The 25,151-nt window shown below is 48.3% G+C and overlaps 1 protein-coding gene across 1 annotated transcript in view; it reads left to right on the top strand.

Moving 5' to 3' along the window:
• The window catches only part of LOC311168947 (solute carrier family 23 member 1-like), a gene marked incomplete at its 3' end in the record, with an annotated part of 30,632 nt that extends 6,393 nt beyond the window's left edge, over positions 1-24,239 (top strand). The window contains exons 3-11 of the mRNA XM_084230654.1: positions 3,562-3,721; positions 12,586-12,767; positions 14,114-14,234; positions 15,269-15,425; positions 17,450-17,703; positions 21,344-21,508; positions 21,837-21,945; positions 22,038-22,133; positions 23,983-24,239. Coding sequence (XP_084086780.1) covers positions 3,562-3,721; positions 12,586-12,767; positions 14,114-14,234; positions 15,269-15,425; positions 17,450-17,703; positions 21,344-21,508; positions 21,837-21,945; positions 22,038-22,133; positions 23,983-24,239 — 1,501 coding nt within the window. The remainder of the gene's footprint in view (positions 1-3,561; positions 3,722-12,585; positions 12,768-14,113; positions 14,235-15,268; positions 15,426-17,449; positions 17,704-21,343; positions 21,509-21,836; positions 21,946-22,037; positions 22,134-23,982) is intronic.
• Positions 24,240-25,151: the final 912 nt, after the last annotated feature.

Raw genomic sequence — 25,151 nt, 5'->3', positions numbered from 1 at the left:
GACCCCAGCTCCATCGCTGCTGTGCGCCTCGGCTAGGCCTCTCCACCCCAGGCACACAAACCCGGAAAAGCTTCAGCCAAAACCTGCTCTTTAATAACATCAAACCAAGAGAGAGGCAGGGACGTCTGTGCCACAGGGATACAATGAGCTGGGGACTCAAGTACTCCTGGAACTGTTAGCGGGCGGAATGAGGGGCACCCTGTTACCCCCAAACCTGCCTGCTCTAAATGGGTTCCGCTATCCACTGTGTAAAGTCAAAACTTAATGCATAAGACCTTCAACAGAAAATGACTTTAATACAGTTAGTGTGCAGTAGAGAGAAGAGAAGGAATATAGTTAAAATAGTTTCCCCATAAACACCCCAAGTTATTCATCCTCTGGTGAGTAAATGCCCAGCCAAACAGGTTGGCTCAAAGCAGGACCACTGAGGCCCCAAAGCCTGCCGCAGTTTAAGGCACCTCCTGCTGGGGACCCAGAGGAAAGGGACAGAAGGGGCCAGCAAGTCTGGAAGGAAAGGAGCAACATCAAAACCCAAGACAAGACAAAGGCTGCCACTGTCAGCCTCCCACGGGTCTCTCATCCATGTCTCTGTCTCTTTCAATTGTCTCTTCCATGTCCCCGAGGCCCTGGTACAAGTCCCTGCCCAAGAGGCATGTGCGACTGCTGTACTTGTCTCCCTGCTCCACACACTTCTCCGGGTCTTCCCTCAGGTCCTCTCTGGTCTCCTCCCTTCTAGCCGACCCCCCTCACCCCGGGTGCTCAGCTCCACTCTTCATTCGCTGGGCCAGGGAATATGGGACGTCCGTGTTCTGTGGGGAGCACACTGTTACAGAACCCTCTCGCCATCTCCTGCCTCTGCTCAGCCTGCCCTTCGTATTTTCGAGGGGTACAAAGGGAGACCCACACATTCCACGACCAAATATTGAAATGTTAGAAGCAAACTAACAAAATCTTTAAAAAATTCATATTTAAATCATCCCCCCTGGAGGGCCAGGTTTGAAGGTAGGACTCTCTGGCTCCTTGATGTTTGGCTGTTTGGGAACTGACAGCATGTTGGGGGGCAGAGGGCAGCCCCTGGCCAGTGTTCTCTTCCTATCTCGTGCTTGACTCCAGATCACAAATGGCCCCACATGCATGAATGTGGACACCCCACCCTACACACCCACCTCTGTCCACTCACACCCCATGCACCATATACTATTGATTCTGCAAACAGCTGCCCCCCAAATAGCTGCTCCTCAAAGTGCCCCTGGGCCAGCCTTCAGGCCTAGGGGTGTGCACACCAAGCAGGCTCTGGAAGAGGCTCAGGGCCTCTGGGAAAGAGAATATTGGGACTCAAAGGGGGCAGTTGTGCGGCCCTGAGGTGGGCAGTTGTGCGGCCCTGAGGTGGGCCCAGTCTCTTCTGGGCAGAGACTGTCCTTCCTCTTTAAACCTGAGATGACATTTCGTGTCATCATGGAAAAGCTGTGATCTTGCAAACCATAGATCTTGAATTCTAGTCCTGGCTTCTATGCTCTGGGACATTGGACAAGTCCTTTGCCCTCTCTAAGGCCCAGTTTTCCCATCTGTAAAACAAGAGTTGAGCCAGAAAATACCTAACCAGGCCTCCCGTCACTACTGTAGTGGGCACCTGTGATGTCAGCAGAGAAGATGACGAGGTGACGCGTTTCACCTGCAAAACTGGTAGTGGAAGAGCTGTGGCTGCCCCTTCTCAGCTCTGTGAGAAATGCAGACCTGTCAGGAGTTAAGGTTCAAAGAACGTAGATGCTCATAGAACAAGCAAAGCAAAAGGGAAATAAAATTAGGGAATGAACGCAGGCTGATGTCTCTAGAGCAGGGTGGGGGCAAAATGAACTGGAGTTTGATTCCACCCATGGAGACGTTAACTGCCTAAAAAATGATAAAGCAGAGCTATGAATCAAAGGTTAAGCAGATTTATTTGCTGCTTATTGCTTTAACCGGTATTTAATGATGGCCTTTCCTCAATTAGCTGATGTTGCAAGAAGATATTGGAAGGTCTTAGTAATTAAAACCACATTAAATAATAAAAAGGGGGTGATAAGGAGCAATAACTGTTGCTTTGATATCAGCCTCTAGCCCCTGCCTGGCTGGAGCTGGCGGTTCATACCCTAGGCAGCAAGGATGGCTGCCTCCCAGCTACAACTCAGGGGTCTTGGAGTCCTTGCTTCTGAAATGCTGTAAGGGAATGCCTCACAATCCATTGAACCACAGGATATCATGAACACTAATTCAAAAGGAAATCTGCAGTCCTGTGCCTATTGCAGCACTATTTACAATAGCCAATATATGGAAACAACCCAATGCCCCAAAATAGACAAATGGATCAAACAGTCATGGTATATTTACAAATGGAATATTACTCAGCAATCAAAAAAGATAAACCCACGTCATGTACCACAACATGGATGGAGCTGGAAGGATTGTGCACAGTGAAATAAGTCAGGAGAAAGACAGATACCAGACAGTGTCACTTACATGTGGAATAGAGAAACCAGACAGAGAGTTAGATAAAGCCAAACTAAAAAACTAGCCCTTGAAAGCTGACTATAGAACTGAGGCATTCAGAAGGGGAGGGACAAGCACAAAATTGGGGTGGGGGGCAGCACCGTGGACTGTGGTGGTGGATGATGGGTGCTTTGGTGGTGCTATGGTAGGGGATCCTATACTTTCACAATACAAACTGTGATATAAACCAACATTCACTCAATAAAAAATGAAACAAAAACAGCCCTCTGGTATAGTGATGAAAAAGTACCAGAACTGGGTGTACCACAGTGACAAACGCAGTGAAGTCCGTCTTGTCCACCCTCCAGAATTCTAATGTCCAAGCGGGCAGAGTAAGTGACCTCGATGGCTCTGACCTCTAGGAAGAGAACGTTGTTGGAGGTTGACTCATGGGTTGTGTCTACCTCACAGGGAAGGCGGGTCAGGCTGACACAGTTGGAAGTTCTCATGAAGCCAGAGCAAGAAGCTGATCAGGAGTGAGCGTGGGGTGGGGGGAGTGCCAGCTGGGGATACTCCTTGAGGATTGACCTCAGATCTGTTCAGTCCATGGGATAAAAAAAGAGCCTGAAGGGAGAGGTGTGAGATTGCTGCTCATTGCTGAAGACACAGAGGAGTCTGATAACCCCAATATGGGCTGTGTGTGGTGGGCCAGCTCCGTATGTGGAGTTGTGCTTTGATCCTGGGATCTGGGCAAGTTTCTCTGAGACTGGGATAGACAATGGCACCACGAATCATCTTCCTGAGTTCTGTGCTATTTCCGGAGGGTTTTCTAGCACCTGATTCTCTTCCTGGGTGCCCATCTCTAAGACTGGGATTGGGTCAGTTTGTCTTTCCCCCACCCATCTCTCCAAAGTTTGACAGGGCTCGTGGGTCTGAGTTGGAGCTTGCCAGGAAGCCTCTTATACCAAGAACAGCAGGGGTAATGTGTTGCCTCTCAACCCAGTAAGGACTGGGGATTAAGAGGCGCCTATTGGGGGACCAATAGGCCAGTGCTAAAGGCTCTCGTGGGTAACTGCATCCTTTCCCTTCCTCCAGGCTGCCTATTCTGCAGGGAGGGACATTTGCTTTTGTGGCTCCCTCCCTGGCCATGCTCAACCTTCCCTCCTGGAAGTGCCCTGAGTGGACATTCAATGCCAGCCAGGTGAACACCAGCGCTCCTGAATTCATTGAGGAATGGCAGAGGAGAATACGAGAGGTAACAGGGCGAGGGTGTGTGGGGCGGAGTGGAGTTGATTCACATGCCCGGTGTTTGTGCGTAGTGTGTGTATATGGCTGGGCAGGCTGGGAGGAAGAAGCAGAGACAGCAATAAGTAGGTGGAAAAGGAAAGCTTCAGGGAGTTATAAGTGCAATGGGGAAAATAAAACAGGGTGATGAGCAAGAGAGGGATTGGGGATGCTGGAGGGGAAGTGATGGGGAGTAGAAACAGAGGTGTGGGAGAGTGAGAGGATTCACCAGAGACAGAGTGGGGAACAGAACAGGCAGACTGACGAAATACACTGCTGAGGGAAGCAGCGGGCGTGACAAGAGAAGTCTGCTGTGCCATGTGGGGAGCTCCCTGGCTGGGGATTGAACTCTTGTTGCAGTGGCTGCAGATAGCTTCATAGTGCTGAGACTTAACTCCTTACACCACCAGTGAGGCCCTGGGGGTTCCAGTTCTTTCTGCTGCCATCTTGTATTTCCCCACTGGGAGCCCTTCTTATCCCATGCTCTTTCTTCTACTGGAGGAGGAATTTTGAAGACTTCTCTGCTACCCTTTAGAGATTGGGCAGCAAAAGTAACACCATTAAAGCTTCCTGTGTGTCCTTTCTTAGTGTATGTTCAAATGATTTAATAAATATATTGTTGCTGAGTCCTCTCCACTGGGTAGGATATATCCTGAAAATACCAGATTTTCCATTCCAGCCCACGAATGCCATCAGCATTCCATGAAGCCAAATTCATTGATTTGATTTTCATTCATTGATTTTGATTTCTAGCATTCCTGTTAGGGAACACAACTAAATCCCTAGACCTGGGAAAAATAGGGTTTCTTGATCCCCAAATATCTCAGCCATTCCTTTAAAACTGCTCCATGGGGGGCCTCGATGGTGGTGCAGCAGTTGAGCACTGGCCTGCGAAACTGCCCGCAGTCTCTGCAGTGCCAGTTAGATACCCGGCTGCCAGGGGAGGGTCCCACATGGCGTGCAGACCTCTCCTGCCGCCCGCTGCTCCCCTCAGCAGTGTACCTCGGTCCTTCTGCCTGTACTGCTCCTCTCTCTGGCTCTGGTGAATTCTCTCACCCTCTCATGCTTCTGACTGTACCCAGTGCTTGTATAAATAAATAAATAAATCTTAAAAAAAAAAAAAAACAAAAAACTGTTCCATGGATGACTCACTGTTGTCCCCCTCCTGTTTAGCTAGATCTTGCATTTTCTGCTCTGCAAATCCAGTCCTTTGTTGTTTCAAGTACACATTCTAATTTTTAAATAATTTCACTGCTTTTCAGAAGTGATATGAAATATGAGACTACTTGATATTGTATTTCTTTTTTAAAAAATAGTTATTTATTTATGCATACAAGAACTGGGGTACAGGCCAGAGATCCAGGGGGGTGAGAGGGTTCACCAGAGACAGAGTGGGGAACAGAACAGGCAGACTGACTGAAATACACTGCTGAGGGGAGCAGCGCGTGTGACAGGAGAGGTCTGCCGTGCTGTGTGGGTTTTTCCGTGGACAGCTGGGAATAAAACCTGAGCTGCAGAGGCTGTGGACAGCATCACAGTGCTGCGCTCAACCCACTGTGCCACCAGGGAGGCCCTGAAAGGTGAAATTTCAATAGCACCTTCTGTGACCCATTGCCAGATCAAACTGCTAGCCCACTGGTCACAGCGCAAGAATCTATATAATCATATGGGATGATCCTGGGTATTCCTGTGTGCACAGTCACCCATGTGACTCAGCCTATTGGCTGACGTTCACCTTGCCGTACTTTTTCATTGGGGTCCTGCTATTGAGAGGTCCAACTCTTCCAATCTTACCTTTCGCAGCTTGGGAAGCAACCCCCTAAGCAAGACTCCAGCCAGCACTTCTGGAATCCAGAGACTCACACAGTGAGACCCAAGTCTATGTAGCTAGAGTTAGATTTTCTTGTGAGGTAGTATCCACCCCAGGGGAGAGGGGACTGTCAGTCACTGATGGATCCCATGAGACCCTCTGTGCCTTTTCAACTCCTGAGTGTAACCACCTCCTTTCATCAGCAAATTTTATTGACCAGCCCCTTCCTTATTTGAATCCCTTTCTGACATCACTCAAGATGTGATTGAGATCAACGATCTTAGAGTCACTTGGTGCCATTCAGTTGTGGTTCAGTCCCAAACAGTGCCTAGTAGCAGACGGGTTAGAAATGGTCTTTCAAAGGGACAGTGGGTGAGTAGCTGTCCCAGGTCACATGGCACCCAAACGCAGTCATTCAGCATGGCCCGCCACCAACTCTGCTCAAGTCTCAGGAGCACGGTGCTTGCAAAGATTGGTCTGAGTTTTAACTTGTGATTTTCAGCTGGAAACTTCTGCTGGTCTTTCCTTTCAAAGACAGGCTTTGCACGTGTTCTGATGTACTGTATCCCCACAGTGTCCCCAGATGGGGTGTCCCTCAATAATCTCATCACGACCTTGTGCTTCCTTCTTATCTCATGGAAGGCCCAGAGGGATCAGAGCTATCATTTCTCTTTCTGGATCAGCCTCCTGTAGTTCCAGACCAAGAATAGCTCAGCATTTCACTTGTCAAGCTGGCAAGCCCTGGATGTTTGCCAGATTAGTTGGTTAATCTCAGGATGCCACGCTGGATCCCCAGTGGGGATGTCCTTCTTTAGTGAAGCCAAGTTCCACTACATACCAGTAAAAGGTATCACTGAACACATGTTGTTTGTGTTCTTCAATTTTTATTTTTTGCTATCTCCAAGAGAGCCTGTTCTTGGCTTTGAAGCAAAAAACAAAAAACCTTGCTGGGTGCTGGGGCAGGGTGTTCACTCAGACCTACTAAGAACTGTAATTCCTTGTGCAAGAATCCATGACCTTCATACTAAGAAGAAAGATCTGACAAGTTAATCTGTCCCTCCTCCTTAAGCACTTCTGCTGTTCAAATTGTTCTGCCAATGAAGTGTCTGTGCAGCACTGCATTTTGAAGTCTTGCCTTCTGTTTGAACGTACTGAGCAAAAGTTATAGGAAAGCATTTCCCTGGAGAATGGCCAGTGTTGTAGTGAGACGGGTGTTTGGGAATACTGGCTGCTGTGCCTGCAGTGAGTCCTGGATTCCCAGTGACGGAGACACCCATATTTTCTTCAATATATTTACAATTTATTTTTGTGTTTGTGATGTGTGGAGTCCTCTGAAGTAGGAGTCAGAACTCTTGGACCAAGGAAACATGGTTTAATCACACCTTGGGGTATTCTACAGCCACAAGAATGGATGGAATGCAGTCATTCTTGACAAAATGGAGGGATTTTTAGAGACTTGTATACAGTAAAGTAAGTCAGAACGCTAACTAAACTGGGCATTTACGTAGGAGACAATTGGATACCGTAAAGCAATTTAAAAAAACTAGTGGATGTCAACAAACATTCTGAGATGGGGGAAGGAACAATGACTTAAAGATACTAGCAAAAACATTTTTTAACAGACAGAGCTGAGACAAGACAATTATTCACTGTGGAACCAGGGGACAAGGAAGGGCAATTGAAGAGTGAAAAAAATATATAAATTAGGAGAAAAATTTAAAAAGGAAGACACTTTATTCCAACTATATAGTTATATAGAATCTATGTCCTATCAATGCATTGTTTTATTTAATATTCACTTTTTTCTCATTATTAGCACTGAAGGGATTTTGACCAAATATAATCAGTGCTGTAAATTATATTCTAAAATCAGTAGCACTGAAAATGGCTTTTTAAAAAAATTCCACAGTTCACATTAAAAGTATAAAGGTTTGAAGTGATTTTTAAAACACGTATTTCTTAGCAAACTTTACTGGAAAGTTTTGGTGCAATGATACCCCAGTAACCGTGAGCATCCCTAGATTCCAGATTTTGCTTTCAAAATACCCGTCCTCACAGAAAGGTAGCATTGTCTTGGAGAACAGCTGGTTCTAGGTCGGCAATAGGAAAAATACAACATGAATCTGCATAGTTTGTTATGCCTGAGCGGAAAGAGGTATTCAAACCCCGTGGCAGCCTGTCCAGAGTACAAAAACAAGTGTGAAGGGGAACCAAGGGCCATATTTGGAAAGAAAATTAAAAATAAAACATTTTATTTTTTAAGCTATGGCGCCTGCACCAAATCCAGCCTATAGTCATGAGTCAAAAAATTGTATTAAAAAAAATGTGTGACGGGAGGGGAGGGATTGGGGTCAGAATGGGGGGGTTGCAATTGTATGGGGAATATAAAAATTAAATTTATTATTTAAAAAAAAAATGTGTGATAGAAGCTGCATGTGGCCCAGAAAATCTAAATTATTTACTATCCGGCTTTTTACAGAAAAGTTTCACGACTCTTGCTCTCTATCAGAGGGCCCAGGGAAGAGTCACTCTTGCTAGTTTGCACCCTTTTTCTCACTTTGCCTCCCACTGTCCAACACAATGAGGCCAAACCCAGGTCTTATCGCTTGTATTTTAGCTCCCTCTGCTGGCCCAATGATTTTCACCAGTGCCGTGAACAAGAAAAAGTTCTTACAAGTTCAACTTCATTTATTAATTGATTGATTAAGTAGTATAATTTACTGAGTTGCCATACTGGAACTTAAGGTAGATTCTCCATGTTTCATGGAATCTTGTTTTTTTACACACACAACTCAGGGCTCGAAATCACTGGTGACCAGCAGTCCAACTACAAGGGCAATACTAGTTACAAATGAAAGTGACGCAAATACAGGGCCAAGAGGAATGTCATTACTTTCTGGGAAATAAGAAATAATGGAGGGGCCTCCTTGGTGGCCTACAGGTTAAGTCTCAGAACTATCACCACTAAGGCCTGAATTTGATCCCTGGCCAGGGAGCTACCCACACGGCACAGCAGACCTCTCCTGTCTCGCCCGCTGCTCCCCTCAGCAGTGTATTTCAGTAGATCCATTTGTTCTGTTCCCTACTCTTTCTCTGATGAATCCTCACACCTTCCACCTCTGGCCTACACCCTGTTCTTCTATGCATAAATAAATAAATCTTAAAAAGAAATAATGGAGAAGTGAAGAGTGATTTGGTCTTAATAATAAAGTAAACAGTAGTAGGAAGAGCAGTGTCTTCAACATCTTAGACCAATTTGAACTTCACCTTCTAGAATCATGGTAGTATGAGCTGACACAGACCCTGTTCACATTATTAATGTGTGAAAATGCTGGGTACACATAATATCTTCAAATGCAGACTTGAGCGCAAAACCTAGGGGAAACCCCACTTTCTAGAAACAAGATGGACTCTGTACTCACAAAGACAGTACTTAGGATGATGGGATAAGGAGTCAGACCCAGATACAGGACCAAAGACTAAGGACTTAGGTCTTAATGATCAACTGGGATCTTAAAAAAACTTTCCCTTTCGTGAATTGGGGCCCATAATATGCTAACCCACAGCCTAGCAAATTAACAAGGAAGCCTTATATTCTGTCCAGGAACCTGTGGAAGGTATTGGAACATAGGTTTTCATGACAATTAAAAATTCCACCACTGCAACACTTATGGGTGTGGTGAGAAGATTCTCAAGCTGAGAAATTAAAGTCCTGTTAATGAAATATTTGCATTGCTCAGCAGTGGATGGTTGCACCAGCAAGGCACGGGGCAGGTTCTCTATTGATTCAGGAGATGGGTAAAGGAAAGTCCTGGAGCCCTCAATGGCTTTTTCACACTTTTAATGATCTTTCTGCACCATTTACAGTAATGCATCTAGGTGCAGGGCAGGCTTCCCGGCCCCTGCTGGATCTTTACTCTCTCTGGGCTTCCTTTTGCATCATCTCCTAGTCTCTTCTTCTTGCAGCCGAGGCTTTTCCTCTCATAGCCATTTTCTACCACTCTTCTCCACTCTCTGCCTTATGAATATGCACACCACACTCCAGTTGTCCACCATCAGGCATGCGTACCCCAAGTCTACCTCCCAAGCGCCTCCTGCATTCAAGGCCGGAGGGGATAGCCACAGAGGCCAGCGGCACAAAATCCTGAGCATCTTCATTTACTGTACAAAGATGTAATTATATTCTTTAGGAATACTCACATTCCAAGACTCATAAGACTCCCACAGGGAAAAAAAATCCCCTGAAAGTGAGCTCACATATGTAAAGGTCATCATTTCACACAAGGAAGTAATGTATTATGAAGGAGAATCAGCAGAAACAAGAGAGAGTAAAACAACTTGAAAGAGGAAATTAAATCAATATGTTTAAAATAATTAAAGAAATCCAGAAGAAATAGATATAATACAGAAAAAAGACAAAATGAAATAAGTGGAAAATTTGAAGATAGAACTAAATAGAACTTTAGATATCAAAATATGTAGAAAAGGGCCTCCTTGGTGGCACAAGGGGTTAAGCACCACACTATGAAGCAATTCGCAGCCCCTGCAGCACGAGTTCAATCCCTGGCCGGCGAGGGAGCTACCCCCATGGTGCAGCAGACCTCTCCTGTCTCACCTACTGCGCCTCTCAGCAGTGTATTTCAGTAAGTCTACCTGTTCTGTTCCCCACTCTGTCTCTAGTGAATACTCTCATCCTGGCCTGTGCCTCAGCTCTTGTATGCATAAATAAATACAATCTTAATATATATATATATATATATATATAGTAAAAGAGCATTTAATCGGTTAAGTGGGTTAAACAAATTTAGAAACAGCAAAAAAGAGATTAATGAACTGAAAGTTTATCTAAGGAAATGATCCAGGATACTGTAACTATGTATTTGAAAATAATAGCATGGAAAACAGAAGAATGATAATAGAAATTAGTTTTCTAAGGCCATTGTACTATTTTTGAGGAGGATAGAAATATTTTGTGGACTCTTAGTACACATTAAAAATTTAAGAATAACTTCCATAAAAATAAAAATAGAATGTAGGGGTTTCTGTTTCTGCATGTAAGGAGTTTGGAAATCACCATTGCATCCTAACAAGTGAAAAGCTAAACTGAAATATCAACAACCTTATTGGATCCATAAGAAAGAGAAGGTCATGGCCTCCAGAAGATTTATTTACAGTAGTTCCTTTTATCCAGTAAAAGTGTGTCTGGTTATCTAATAGAAAAATGATAAGGCATATCAAAAGGCAAAAAACACAATGTGAAGAGACAGAGCAAGCATAGGAACAAGACGTGAAGGGAAGTTGCAGTGCTCAGACCAAGAATTTAAAATAACTATGGTTAGTATGTAAGGGCTGTAACACATAAAGTAGACAACAGGCAAGAACAGATGGGCAGTGTCAGCAGAGAGAGGGAAATCCTAAGAAAGAAGCAAAAAGAAATACTAGAGATCAAAAACACTGTAAGAGGAACAAAGCCTGCCTTTGATGAGCTCATTAGTAAACTGGACACAGCAGAGGACAGATCTCAGCACTAGATGACATATCAATAGATCCTTGAAAAGTGAAAAACAGAGAACAAAGACTGAAATGAAAAAAAAAAAAAACAACCCAGAATATCCAAGGGCTGTGGGGTGACTATCAATGATGTAATATGTATAATGGGGACACCAGAAAATAAAATAGAGAAAGAAACACAAGGAATATTGGAAACAATGACCTAGGATTTCCCCCCAAATTAATGCCAGACACCAAACCACAGATCCAGGATGCTCAGATAACACCAAGCAGGATTAATGCATCACCAAACCCCACCCCCACCCCCAAAAAAATATCAATCAATGACCAAAACAAAAACTACATTTGGGCATAACATGTTCACACCAAAGAGAATCTAAGCTAAAGAAAAAATCCTACAAGACGAGGAGTAAGACACCTAACCTACAGAGGAACAAGGATAATAACTGCATCTGATTCTCAGAAACCATGAGAGCAAGAGGAGAGTGGACTGAAACATTTAAAGCATTGGGAGTGAAAACCACATACCTAGAACTCTACCCTGCCAAATGATCCTTCATAAGTGAAGGAAAAATATTTTCTGAGGCAGGAAAAAACTGAAGGAATTTGTTGCCAGTGGGCCCACCTTGCAGGAAATGTTCAAGAAATTCTTCAGAGACAAAGAAGATATGTTAATAGATCAGAAATTTTGGTTTTTTTAAAGATTTATTTTATTTATGCATCCAAGAGATGGGGGTAGATCAGAGGTGGGAGGCGTAGGGAGGTGAGAGGATTCACTAGAGACAGAGTGGGGAGCAGAACAGGCAGACTGATGAAATTCACTGCTGAGGGGAGCAGCGGGTGAGACAGGAGAGGTCTGCTGAGCCATGTGGGTCAGCTTCCTGGCTGGGGATTGAACTCATGCTACAGTGGCTGCCACAGATAACTTCATGGTGCTGAGACTTAACCCTTGCACCACCAGGGAGGCCCCTAGTTTTACACTTTTAATGGTTGGAAAAAATCAAATGAATAATATTTCAAGACTTGTCAGAATTAAATGAAGTTCAAGTTTTAGTGGCTGTGAAGTAATTCAACACACGACAAGGCTCATTTGTTTACATCTTGTCTGGAAAATTTCAACCGAGCCCATGTGGTTCACAAAGCCTAAAATGGTCACTATCTGGTCTTTCATAGAAAAAGTTTTTCAATTCCTACAGTAGAAAGTAAGAAAACAGAAGAATAAAGCAACAAGATGCCCAATGTATTACTGAGTGAGGCCAGTGTTACCAGTCACCATCACCATCATACTCATCATTGCTATGGTCGATGATAATTCTGCCGTCTGCTTCCTTACAAGCTTCATGCTCAGGGAAGATTTCCAGTGGGTGGCTGGAAGTCCAGAATGGGGAGTCAGTGGTCCCTTCCCACAGTTCCTTTGGGGTCCATGTTTGTCCCTCCCTTGCCTTTGAATGTCCTGAATCCTAGTGGCCAGATCTAGAAGTGGCCAGGGCTGAGCTGAGAACTCTCCTCTCCAGTTGCAGGGCGCCGTCATGGTGGCTTCCTGTGTCCAGATGCTAGTGGGTTTCTCAGGCCTCATTGGCTTCCTCCTGCGTTTCATTGGCCCCTTGACCATTGCTCCAACCATCTCCCTGGTGGCCCTGCCGCTCTTCGATTCTGCGGGCAATGACGCTGGGATTCACTGGGGGATTGCTGCTCTGTAAGTATTCTCTGGGCGGGGAGCTCCAGTCTAAATTCTCTTCAGTGGGAGAGTATCCAATAAGAATACTGGGAGTTCTGGGTATTGGCAAACTCTGCAAATACTGTCATGAACATTATGGGACCTTAAAAAGCAGTGCAATTGTTATGGATGCTTTGTTATGACTGCCATGTATTATGTTATTAGTACTTACAGATAATGAGTTCCTCACAGGAAATGTTTAGAAAAACTTCACAGAATGTTCCCAAAAAGTGGGTGCTGTCAGTCCTCTGCTTACTAAGGTTTCACTGAGCAAATGATGGCTCACCTGTAGCACCTGGGAAGGATGCACAGACATGGCTCCGGCTCCTCAGCACCATATAGTGCAGGAGGGAGGTAAGACTTGGCTCCAAGGACCATGACACCAGGATGCAGTGATGACAGATGCTGAACATGTTGAGGAGAGGGGGTGACGGCAGCCAGTGGGTAGAGCCCGGAAGGCTTTGTGGATAAAGACCCTAAGCATTTAAACAGTGCTTTGAAGGGACTTGGGGATGACCACACTGGACACATTTATTCTGACTGTAACTAGAAGACTGGAGTTTGCCAGAAGACTGGAGTTTGGCCCACCTGTCACCATCAAATGCCAGTAGAGACAGGAATGGAATCTTTAAGGTGCACTTTAATCAGCCAGCCAGCCATCTGTTGGATGGGTGGATAACGCCCTAAAGAAACTGCCTTGATGTTTCATTTCCAGCTGACTTTTTATAGAGAGTTGAACAAAGACAGTTCAGCAATAGACAGACCTTCACTGCTGCCAGGAGTCCATGATGTCCAGCCCCTGGAGCTCCTTCTCACTCACCTAGACCCCTGGCCTCAAGCGCGCCAGTGTGCTGAGGCTGGTCATCGGAGACCACTGGCTCTCCGTGCTCCTTCAGACATGTCCTTGGGCTGGAAAATTAATGCAGAGTGGACAGCCATGAACAACGTGTGTGCAGATTTCCTACTATACCAGCTTAGTGTCTCACCGATCTCCTCCTCCCTAGCCCCTATCACGACACAAAGACCACAGAATGACCCAGAGAGAAGATGATCTCTGGCTCTGTGGCCTTGGAGCTGACCGCTGGATGCACCCAGTAGCTGCCCCCAAGGAATATTAACTTCCCTGTCTGCAATTTCTTTTTCAGCACCTTTTTAGCCACTGCTTCTGAAAGGAACAGCCCACCCTTTCCAAGAGGGCAGGACCCTCTTGGAACCCTCCCTGAGTTGCCACTGCCCTCAGTTCCAGAGACACGCTCAGCCTCCCACACCCTCACTGGGGCCAAGCCCCAGTGCGCCATGTTGGGTGTGGTTTGTTTCTGTTTCAGGACCATCTTCCTCATTGTGCTGTTTTCTCAATACCTGAAAAACATCGCGCTGCCCGTGCCCGTTTATGGACGAGAGAAGAAGTGTCACACCTCCAGGTTCTACCTGTTTCAGGTCTTCCCTGTAAGAAGCATCTCCACCCACCTCCATGTTTAGCTGACTTACCTGGACAGTGAGGGGACAGTCTCTCACGCTCCCAGGTGGCCCTTGAATCACCTGCTCCCCCATCTGCAGTGGCCTCTCCTCCTTGACCTTCCTTATTTCAGCAGAGGAGACCGAGAAGTTGGGGGGAAACTCCCTGAATGTTGGAGGGGTGTAATCCCATCCCAGCCCCTTCCTCGATGCTGTCTCCAGGGCAGAGCCTGGTTCTGGGTCACAGAACTCTGAGCAGAAACTGGGGACAACCTTCTCCTGCTCCCGGGGAGGATCTCATAGCAAGGAACTGGGGAGACAGCCAGGTTTACCTCGAATTATGTAAACCAAGAGGGGGTTGTGTCCATCCTTCCTCACAGTGGCTCCTGGGTGATGCATGTCCCTGGTGGTGATGGTGCTACCTCCCCACTCAGAGCCGCCACTGCTGAATCTGCACTTCATAGTCAAGCATGTGTCACTGTCAGCCACACAGATCTGTTCTCAGGCTATATTTAACTGCAAACTACATTTCATATTGTTAAAAATGATGCTTCCACAGAATGATTGCACTGTAGGCCAGGGATTCTGAAATCCACTGTGGGGACACTGCTACAAACAGGTTTCTGGGGTCCTGCCAATAGCGATGAGAAATCAATATGACTGAGGACCCCATGGAAGAAATCTGGCTCATTTCTGTAGATGAAGAAACAGGCAGCAGAGCTCAAGCCAGGTCACGTGACCTGCCAACAGCGGAAGGCGCCAGATGGTGACCCTTCTGACCCAGGCTGTACCCACTTAGCTAGATGCCTTTGCCTCTCTTTGACACTGGTCTCCCCAGGGTTCACGTTCCACCTTCCCTGAATGTGCTAATTATCTCCCAACACGCTGATCCCTACTGTCACTGGAGAGGGTGGTATCCCAAGACTTCCTCTTTTCAGAGAACTTTCCTGAACTCCTTCCTTTGCCCAACCCCTCTGTGGCCTGCAGGGGTGAGGCCCAGTGGCAAAGGTGGCTCCCCTTGGCAGGTGCTGCTGGCGCTCTGCATCTCCTGGCTCCTCTGCTTCGTGCTCACGGTCACTGACACCCTGCCCTCGGCCCCCACGGAATACGGGCACCTGGCACGCACCGACGCCAAAGGTGACGTCCTCAGCCAGGCCCCTTGGTTCCGCTTCCCTTACCCAGGTAAGAGAGCAGGGGACCCCTGCTTGCCAGAAGCCCCTTTGCCAGCCGTGTCCAGGCCCTGGATGGGGAGCTGCTGGGGCAGGGTGCTCCTCCAAGGCAGGAGGGACAAGGTCCTGCAGCAGACATTGGGCTGTCCCAAGAATCCTCTGGGGGTGACAGGACAAAGGCTCCGACTCTCAAGCCTGCCTCCCAGCTGACCCACCTCCCTATTCCCTTCTCCCTCAGAACCCATAAGCCTGGGAGTGGGGAGAAGACAGAGGGGGCTCCTCCTCCTAGTCACACCCTTGGGTGTCCTCTGGCATTCAGGGGCTTCTGCACCGAGGAGGCCAAGAACATTTCTGGAGAGAGGAGGACAAGGCCATCCTTGGGCCACTTCCGCTCTCCTTCCCCACCATTGTTGGCTGGGGTATAAATAACTGGGTATAAATAACTGCGAGAAGTGCCCGGCCTCGTGGAGCCAGGGCCTCCCGGAATAAAACCTCAGGCCCTCCTGGGGCGAGGCCCCGCGGCCGGCCTTCTATGCCGCGATTCCAGCGCAGGCTCTGCTCCAGGATGGGGGGACAGGTGGGGCGGGAATCCCAGCCATGGCCTGTGGACGCTCTGGGGTGGGGACATGCTGCCCAGTCTTTTTTTTTCTAACAACTCTGTTGACACACACAGTAATTCATGTAGCATAACATTCACCTTTTCAAGTCATACAATCCAGTGGTTTTCATTATATTCATAAAGTTGCCTGTACTGCAGCATTATCTAATTCCAGAATATTTTTATGGCCCGCAAGGGAAACACTGTACTTGCTAAGGGTCACCCCCTGGTGCCCCCCCAGTCCTAGAGCATCATCTGCCTTCTGAAAGGTACCCACACATTACTGTTGTGTCAGAGCAGTTCCTTTCCTTGCTTTGCTTTGTGGCATAACTGAAAACTTTTTTAAAGCTTTAGGTTGGCTAAGAAGACACTGCCCCAGAAGTGGGTTCTCTCTCAGGAGGTCTGGGTCACAGATTCTGCATTTCTTTTTCTTTTTTTAAGATTTATTTTTTATTTATACATTAGCTGGGGTACAGGCCAGAGGCATGGGAGGGTGAGAGGACTTGCCAGAGACAGAGCGGGGAGCAGAACAGGCAGTTGGACTGAAAGCACTGCTGAGGGGAGCAGCAGGTGAGGCAGGAGAGGTCTGCTGTGCCATGTGGGTAGCTCCCTGGCTGGCCGGGAATTGAACCCGTGCTGCAGAAGCTGTGCTGCGGACAGCTTCACAGTGGGGCGCTTAACCCGCTGCACCACTGGGGAGGCCCTTTTTTTTTTTAAAGTCTTATTCATTCATGAATACAAGAACTGGGGTACAGACCAGTGGTGTGGGAGATCACAGGACTCACCAGAGAGAGTGGGGAGAAGAACAGGCAGATCTACTGAAACACACTACTGAGGGGAGCAGGGGGCGAGACAGGAGAGGTCTGTCATGCCATGTGGGCAGCTCCCTGGCCGGCCGGGGATCGAACTCAAGCTGCAGAGTCTGCAGATAACTTCACAGTGCTGTGCTTAACCCCTTGCGCCACCAAGGAGGCCCAGATTCTGCATTTCTTTTTTTTTCTTTTATTTATTCATTTACACAAGAACCGGGGTACAGACCAGATGCGCAGGAGGGTGAGAGGATTCACCAGAGCCAGAGTGGGGAACAGAACAGGCAGACTGATGAAATACACTGCTGAGGGGAGCAGCGGGCGCGACAGGAGAGGTCTGCCGCGCCATGTGGGACCCTCGCCTGTTGGCCGGTATCGAACCTGCGCTGCAGAGGCTGCGGACTGCTTCACAGCACAGCGCTCAATCACCTGCGCCACCAGGGGAGGCCCCAGATTCTGCATTTCTAACAAGCTCTCAGGACCGCATTTGAGTGGCAAGGGAGAGACCAGAGCAGCACATGCACCTGGCTGCCCGGTGGCCACAGCTTTCCAGAGCGCCTTTGGTGGAGAAAGTGAGTTCCCGCGTCCTGCGACCTCTGCATTAATAGTCTCTCTGCACTGCATTTTCAGGACAGTGGGGCCTCCCCACCATCAGCCTGGCGGGGGTCTTCGGGATCATCGCCGGGGTGGTTTCCTCCATGGTGGAGTCCGTTGGCGATTATTATGCCTGTGCCCGGCTGGTGGGGGCCCCACCCCCTCCAAAGCACGCCATCAGCCGTGGCATTGGCATCGAGGGCCTGGGCTGCCTGCTGGCCGGGGCCTGGGGGACCGGCAATGGCACCACCTCCTACAGCGAGAATGTCGGGGCGCTGGGCATCACCAGGGTAAGTCTCCCGCGGGCACCTGAATCTGTCACCTTGTGTTAGTTTTCTATTGCTGCCGGAACAAATGACTTCCCACAAACTCTCTTTTGTTATTTTCCTGATCTGGAGGTCATTTTGACTCACGTCTCCCCAGGCTAAGACGACGGTATTGGCAAGGCCGTGTTCCTTCCTGGGGGCTCCAGGGAGAGTCTGTGGCCGGGCTTTCGCCATCATCCTGAGGCTGCCCACATTCATTCGCCACAGTGTCCACCGTCCATCTTCAAAGGCAGCAACGCTGCTTCTCGCTGACTTTCTTCACAGTCAGGTTTCCTGACCACAGCCGGGCAGAGCTCTGCTATAAAGACTGGTCCCATCTAGATAACTGATTGGTCCCATCTAGATAATTCAGGCGATTTGCCGCATCTCTAAGTCCTTCACTTACATCTGCAAAGCCCTTTTTGCATATGGGGTAACATATCCACAGGTTTAGGGATTGGGTGTGGACATCCTTGAGTAGCTATTACTCTGCTTACCTGACTGGACCTTCTTTGGTTGAGGCTATTCCAGAAGGAGAAAGTCTGTCCTGGCCCCAGCAGACGTCAGTGGCTCTGTGAGCACTGAAGAAATTCCCTACTTTGAGAAGTTCAGCTGGGTCCATTACCCGAACAGTCAGCTGCCACCTCCGCTGGCAAGTCCCCAGAGCACCTCACACTCAGTCTGGCAAAGCTACAGACTCAGGACATGTCCCTTCTTTACTTCCCTCCTACAATCCTTGCCTTAGTGAGTTCACCCAAATCATCCTTAACGTCCTGCTGTCCTGGACCCCTGTGATAGATTTCATTTTCTCAACTTTTCTGCTCATCTTTCTGTCCTGCTCTCCATTCCCAATGCCACAACTTTATCATCTCTGTCCTGGACACCACAGTATCCCTAACAGTCTCTCTCCCCAGGCTCTCTGTAGTCTAGCTGCCACCTGGCTGCCCAAGGAACTTTCTAGAACCCAATTCTGATTAGATTAGTCCCTGGCTTACAGTCTCTTTATGGCTTCCCATGTTCCACAGCAAAACTGCATAAAGTCAGCAATTCTGCAGGATGGTGCTTTCTAAGATGCCTTAGAATATTATGCTGTTGCTTTTCACATTCTTGTGCACTTTGCAGTGGTTTCCAGCACAAGTCTGTTCCTGCTCCTCCAAATCCCCCACCCCCACCCGCCTATTCCTGTAGCTCCCTCAGTGTACCTGCTGTGTGCTGGGGAGCATCCTGTCTTTCTGGCCTCAGACCATCCACCTCTACCCTGATTGGTCCCTCCTGGGTAATTGAGGCCAGCCAGCATGGCCTCTGGACCTCAGTGGGAGCTAAACTCTGTGAGCAAATAACCAAGCCAGCACTCACCCCAACAGCAAGTCCTATGTGCTGTGATGCCAAGGACCCTGATACTTGTTTAGGGTTTCATAGGGTTTCATACTTTGGGGCAAGTGAGGGGATGCTTTTCCATATGAAAGCCACTGACCCATACAGAACATTCAGAGAATGATGCAGCAAATCTTCCTGCTAAAAAGAATTAAACCTCATGCAGAACAGAAAGTCATAATCAATGAATAGAACGAGCATTTCTTTGATGTTCCAGTTCTACAATTCCAGTTCTTTAAAGGCAAGGGGAAGAGCAGGAAAGAGCTACATAGACACAGAGCAGTCTCCAAAGCCAGTGGGGCACAGATAAACCTGATCTGGGGTCACCTCCCCCACGTGGACTTTTCAGGCGCTTCTTGGTGGTGTGACTGCAATGAGGAGCTCTCACCCATGGGTTTGCTCCAATCTGGGGGAAATCAGGCTAAAGGCCCAGGCCTCCAGTCACTTCTTTAGGATCCAGGCTCCCAACTCAGATGCCAGAAGAGGCATCTGAGACCAGAAGAGGCCCAAGGTTGCATGCTAAGTGCTGTGGTCGTGGAATTGGGGATGACTGCACCTCCAGACCATCAGCGTCTCCCGTGAGCAGCTGACAAATTGATCTGTTGTGCTTAGATTCATGCCTTTGTTCCCACACTTAATGGTTTGGGTTGGGGACAAAACAAAATGTTCCTTTGGCGGTAAATGCTTACCACATGCCTTCAGATGAAGACATATTTATTCAATAAATAAGCTCAGACTAGAAAAAGAAGCAAAGGCAGAATCTGCTACTCTCTCACTGCATGAATGGACTTTAGTTAACAATAGAATTGTTGTTAAAAATGTTATTAATTGGGGTCAAAGACATGTGACATAAAAATTCCATTTTAATCTCTGTGAAATGACCAGCCATGTAGCGTGAAGTCTGGCCTGGTGCTTGCAGCCCATCAGGACTGTTCAGCTTTACATCTAGGGTGGTAGAGTAACTTGCGGGGACTGGGAGTAGACAGGCACAATGGTGAGAAACTGGTTCGACAACTATCAAAATACAGTCAGGGACCACAGTCTCATAAGGAGATATTCAGGCCAGGACATGCGCAGTGAAGCCCTAACTTTTTTTTTTTAGGATTTGCTTTTATTTATGCATGTAAGAACTGGTGTACAGACCAGAGGTGCGGGGGGTGAGGTGGGGAGCAGAACAGGCAGATCTACTGAACTGCCCTGCTGAGGGGTGCAGCCGGCAAGACAGGAGAGATCTGCTGCGCCATGTGGGTCAGCTCCCTGGCCCTGGGATCGAACGTAGGCCGCAGTGGCTGGCGATGCCTTGATAGCGCTGAGACTTTAATCCCAGCACCACCAGGGAGATCCAGCAACCCAAACTTTTAAGGATGATATCGAAGGCCTCAAAGTCTGGGGTTGTTTGTATTCCTGACAGTAGTTGTCACCCAAACACTGTAACCCTTGACTCACATGACACTGGTACTGGCCAGCAGTGTGCCAGCTGGGGGAGCCTGGCACTGAACTGGCTCTGTGGGGAGACAGTGTATGAACTACAGGTCATGGTCCATATAGCACGGTGGTTTTCTTTTAATCTTTTTAGGACCTTGATTTTACTTCAAGATCCAATAGCATCTTTTTTTTTTTTTTTAAGATTTACTTATTTATGCATACAAGAGCTGGGGTACAGGCCAGAGGTGCAGGGGGTTAGAGGATTCACCAGAGAGAGAGTGGGGAACAGAACAGGCAGATTGACTGAAACACACTGCTGAGGGGAGCAGCGGGTGAGTCAGGAGAGGTCTGCTGCGCCATGTGGGTGTCTCCCTGGCTGGCTGGGGATCGAACTCGTGCTGCAGAGGCTGCAGATTGCTTTGCAGTGCAGTGCTCAACCCCTTGTGCCACCAGGGAGACCCCAAGATCCAAAAGCATCTTAAGGGGTATGAAGCCTACTTCCTTTGGCTTCTAAAATACTTAGCAACTCAAAAAGACCTACGCGAAACAGAAAATGGGAATTCGTGACGTCAGTGCAGAATTGATGGTCTGTGGCATCAATTTTCAAACACACTTTCAGATTCTTGATAGCACAGGTTAATACTGTATGAGACCATAAAACAGGCTTCACTTCAGTTTGGTATGTTCTAAATAAACCTCCAAATAGATGAAAGAGAAATCAGGGTTTATACCAAGTTCATAATAATAGCTTTTGATAAAGTCTAATATTTCCTTAATCAATGGCTGGTGTTGAGTCTCTCCCGCACACTCTCCCCGCATCCCGCAGGTGGGGAGCCGGATGGTGATCGTGGCCGCAGGCTGTGTGCTGCTCCTCATGGGGATGTTTGGGAAGATCGGAGCTGCGTTTGCCACCATCCCAACCCCCGTGATCGGAGGCATGTTCCTGGTGATGTTCGGGGTCATCACTGCCGTGGGGATTTCCAATCTGCAGGTGAGACGAGGCATCCTTAGAAAAGCAGTGACGCCTTGGGATGAGTGGTCCAGGGCTAGGCCCCAGAACGCCTACTGGCCCCCAAAGGGGAGAAAGAAATAACCAGAAGTTTCCAAACCTGTGCAGAATAGAAATTGCTTCAGTTTGAACCGGATTGTCCAAACTGCTGTGTTCCCAAGGTCAGCTGGGAGTCGCCGCTTGGCTGCCCCACAGAGCATGCACGCTGAGCCTAGCTGCCCTCTGGCAGCGGTGGGGGTGCTGGGGTGGGTGTCTGATGTGTCATAAATGCACTGATGACCTGGTGCCCGCCGGGGCCTCTCTCCTGCAGTACGTGGACATGAACTCATCCCGGAATCTCTTTGTGTTTGGCTTTTCCATCTACTGTGGCCTCGCCATTCCCAACTGGGTCAACAAGAACCAGGAGAAGCTCCAGACAGGTGATAACACATCTAGACTGTAATCACTCCAGGGTGGAGCCGGTGGGATCTTTGGTTCCTGGGATTTCTTGTCACGTTTGTCTCCACCCCAGGGATTCTCCAGCTGGATCAGGTCATCCAGGTGCTGCTGACCACCGGCATGTTCGTGGGTGGATTTCTGGGCTTCCTGCTGGACAATACCATTCCTGGTAGGACCCACTTTCTCTCTACAAGCTACTGATTGGGGAGATGGCCAGCTTTGAGCTTTTGTGGCCCCAGTTACTGTGGCAGGTTGGCCACAGTGTACACTGTGGGGGCCCTGGGTGGGTCTGGGTATGGTCTGACGTGCATGCATTTTCTAGAGCTGGCATCACAAAATTCAACAAAGAGTGGCTAATATAACTGAAATATATTGTCCCATCATTTGGAGGCTAGAAGTCAAAGATCAAAGTGGTTTCCTGTGGGGCTTCTTCCCTGGTGACCTTCTAGCTGTGTCCTCTTGTACCCTTTGTATCTCTTCCTCTTCTCTCTTGGGGGAATCGCCTCTTCTTAAAAAAGACACCAGACAAGTTGGATTAGGGTCAACCTAAAGACTTTATCTTTAAGTGAATCACCCCTTCAAAGGTATATTCTGAGATATGAGGAGTCAGGGCAGCAACCTATGAATTTTGGGGAGACACAACTAAGCCCAAAACAGGACCTAAGGTGAGAAAATTCATCAGAAACAAAACAAGGGCCTCCCCTGGTGGCACAGTGGTTGAACGCTGGGCTGCAAGCTGCCTGCAGCCTCTGCAGCGCCCGTTTGATCCCCGGCCACTGGCGAGGGTCCCACATGGCGCGACAGACCTCTCCTGTCTCACCTGCTGCTCCCCTCAGCAGTGTATTTCGTCTGTCTGCCTTTTCTGTTCCCTGCTCTGTCTCTGGTGAATCTTCTCACCCTCCTCCTGCATTTCTGACTGTACCCAGTGCTTGTATAAATAAATAAATAAAACTTCAAAAAAAAAAACCAAAAACAAAAACAAAAAAAATATTCTCACATATAAAATAATTAAAAAAAAAAGAAACAAAACAAAAATGCACAGCTCCCCTCTGGAGCTTGCAGTGTAGCTGGTGACAACTACAACAGGGCGATTGCTGCTCTGTCTCTCCCCACCTCCCTCTCCTGTTCTTCCTTCCTATTTTCAAAAAACCCCAGTGAGCAAGAGTCCAGCAAGATGGCAGCAGAGTAAAAATGCTGGACATGCCTCCTCCAAAGACGCATAACAAGACTGATGTGAAACAAAGCCAAATATTGTTTAAAAATGAACAATGATATATAAAAAATAAAACAGTTAATTAAAAAACTAAAAAACAAAACAAAGCAAAATGAAAAAAACCTCTGAGGGGAAACTGACTACCATGACCACAATAGGAGCCTCGGCCTGAGGCAGGGCGGGAGGAGAAACTTTAAGTGAACGATGTTTATAGTGATAACGGGGTAGTACAGGGGAGCCGCTGCTGTGAGGGGCCCTTAAACTTAGTGACATGCCCCAGAAACCCACAGGCTTCTAGGGGAAGAGACAGGAAGAGTCACCTTGCAGGGTTCTAGCTTGGTCATGAGTAAAGCGAGTCTCTAAGTGCCGTGGATGTGGAAGGGGAAGATTCAGCTGCCATCGCTGTTGGCTTTCTATGCTCCCTCTTGCCCCCCACCCCCAGCCTGTGGAGGGACCCCTGCTTTATGATCTACTCTCCACCCTTTCTCCACCAAGTGTAAAATGCAGCTGCAGTCCAGAAGCATTAAAACGGGGAAAGGTCCACCCCCAAAGATGAGGACGGGAGGGCAGTTCACCTGTGACTGTACCTGCAGCTCTAGTGTCAGCCCCAGCAGAAGCTCAGGGAAGGCCTGATGAGGTTCTACTGGGCTGAACCTGAGCGTTGGGCTTGGCGGAGGAGCTGCTGTTGGCAGGTGGAAGGCACTTGACTCTCCCGGCGCCTCCAGAGGGCGTCGGAGTTTCCCTCCTGCCCACTTCTGCCCCCTTCTCCAGAGCCCAGACTTGACTGTTCTCTCTCTTCTCTTAGGAAGCCGGAAGGAGAGAGGCCTCCTGACATGGAATCAAATCCAGGAGGAGCCTGAGATGACCACGGTCTCGGAGGTCTATGGCCTCCCCTGTGGGATTGGCACGAAGTTCTGCACCTCCTCATGCACCCGGTGGCTTCCTTTCTGGCCCAGGCTGGAAAATCGTAGGAAGAACGAGGTGGAAGTGAGCCAGCTGGACTTCTGCTCCCAGGAGTCCTCGGGAGAGCACTGGAAGGGGGCGGCAGACACCACGATGTGAGAACTCTCCTCCGGCATGTCCCAAAGCCTCCCAGGCCATCCCCCCAACATGCTCATCTCCCATCCACATACGGTGGGCACCCCTCACACGGTAGCAAATGAGCCGCACGTCAGACCTCAACCCGGCCTCCTCGTCACTGCAACCTGGCCTCAAGTCACCTCCCTCGCGACACTCCTACCCTCCCGGCTCCAGTGCAAACAGGTGTAACCTGCCATCTCTTAGGAAGAAGGGAGGGGAGAGGCCTCCTGGCACAGAATCAAATCCGAGAAGACCCGGGAAGACCACGAAGGCTTTGGAGGTCTCTGCCTCCCCTGTGGGAGTGGAACAAAGACCTGCCCTCGTCCTGCACCCAGTGGCTCCCCCTCTGGCCCACGTGTGTTTGGCAGGATTTTGGCCTCCTTGAGGCCTGGACTGAGGCGGGGCAGGGTGGGCTGTTCGCTGAAGGTGAAAGGAATGGTCCTCTTCCCCCACAGAGAGGCAGGAGGCCCAGCCTGAGCATTCACAGACGTGACCACCTCGAGCCGAGCCTCAGGCCAGCAGAGCAGGGAGACCACAGATATAAAGGAGGGGACTCCCCGGAGGCAAGGAACCCGGCCAGAGAAAATCAGAAATCCAGTTCTCTGAACAAAGCCTCTCATATTTGACTGTGTACGGACTGCCCCATAATCAGCCAATGGGCTCCAGCTACAACCACCTTCCTTTGCCCCAACCTAATTTCTAGCTTGTAAAATTTAACTCCTTTGTTCTCAGCCGCAGCCCCCCAAACCTATATAACCCCATTCGCTTTCATAACTTGGGACATCAATTCGAGTTTTTCTTCTGCTTCCGTGACAATCAGTTTGCAATAAAGATTCTTTCTGTTCTCAAAACCAGGGGAAGCCTATAGTAATAGGCTACATCAGGCAGTGAGCT

Source organism: Talpa europaea (genome assembly GCF_964194135.1).
Source record: "Talpa europaea genome assembly, chromosome: 3".
Taxonomy (NCBI): Eukaryota; Metazoa; Chordata; class Mammalia; order Eulipotyphla; family Talpidae; genus Talpa; species Talpa europaea.
The sequence above is the reverse complement of the archived record's forward strand: the minus strand, read 5'-3'. Positions and strand labels throughout refer to the sequence as shown.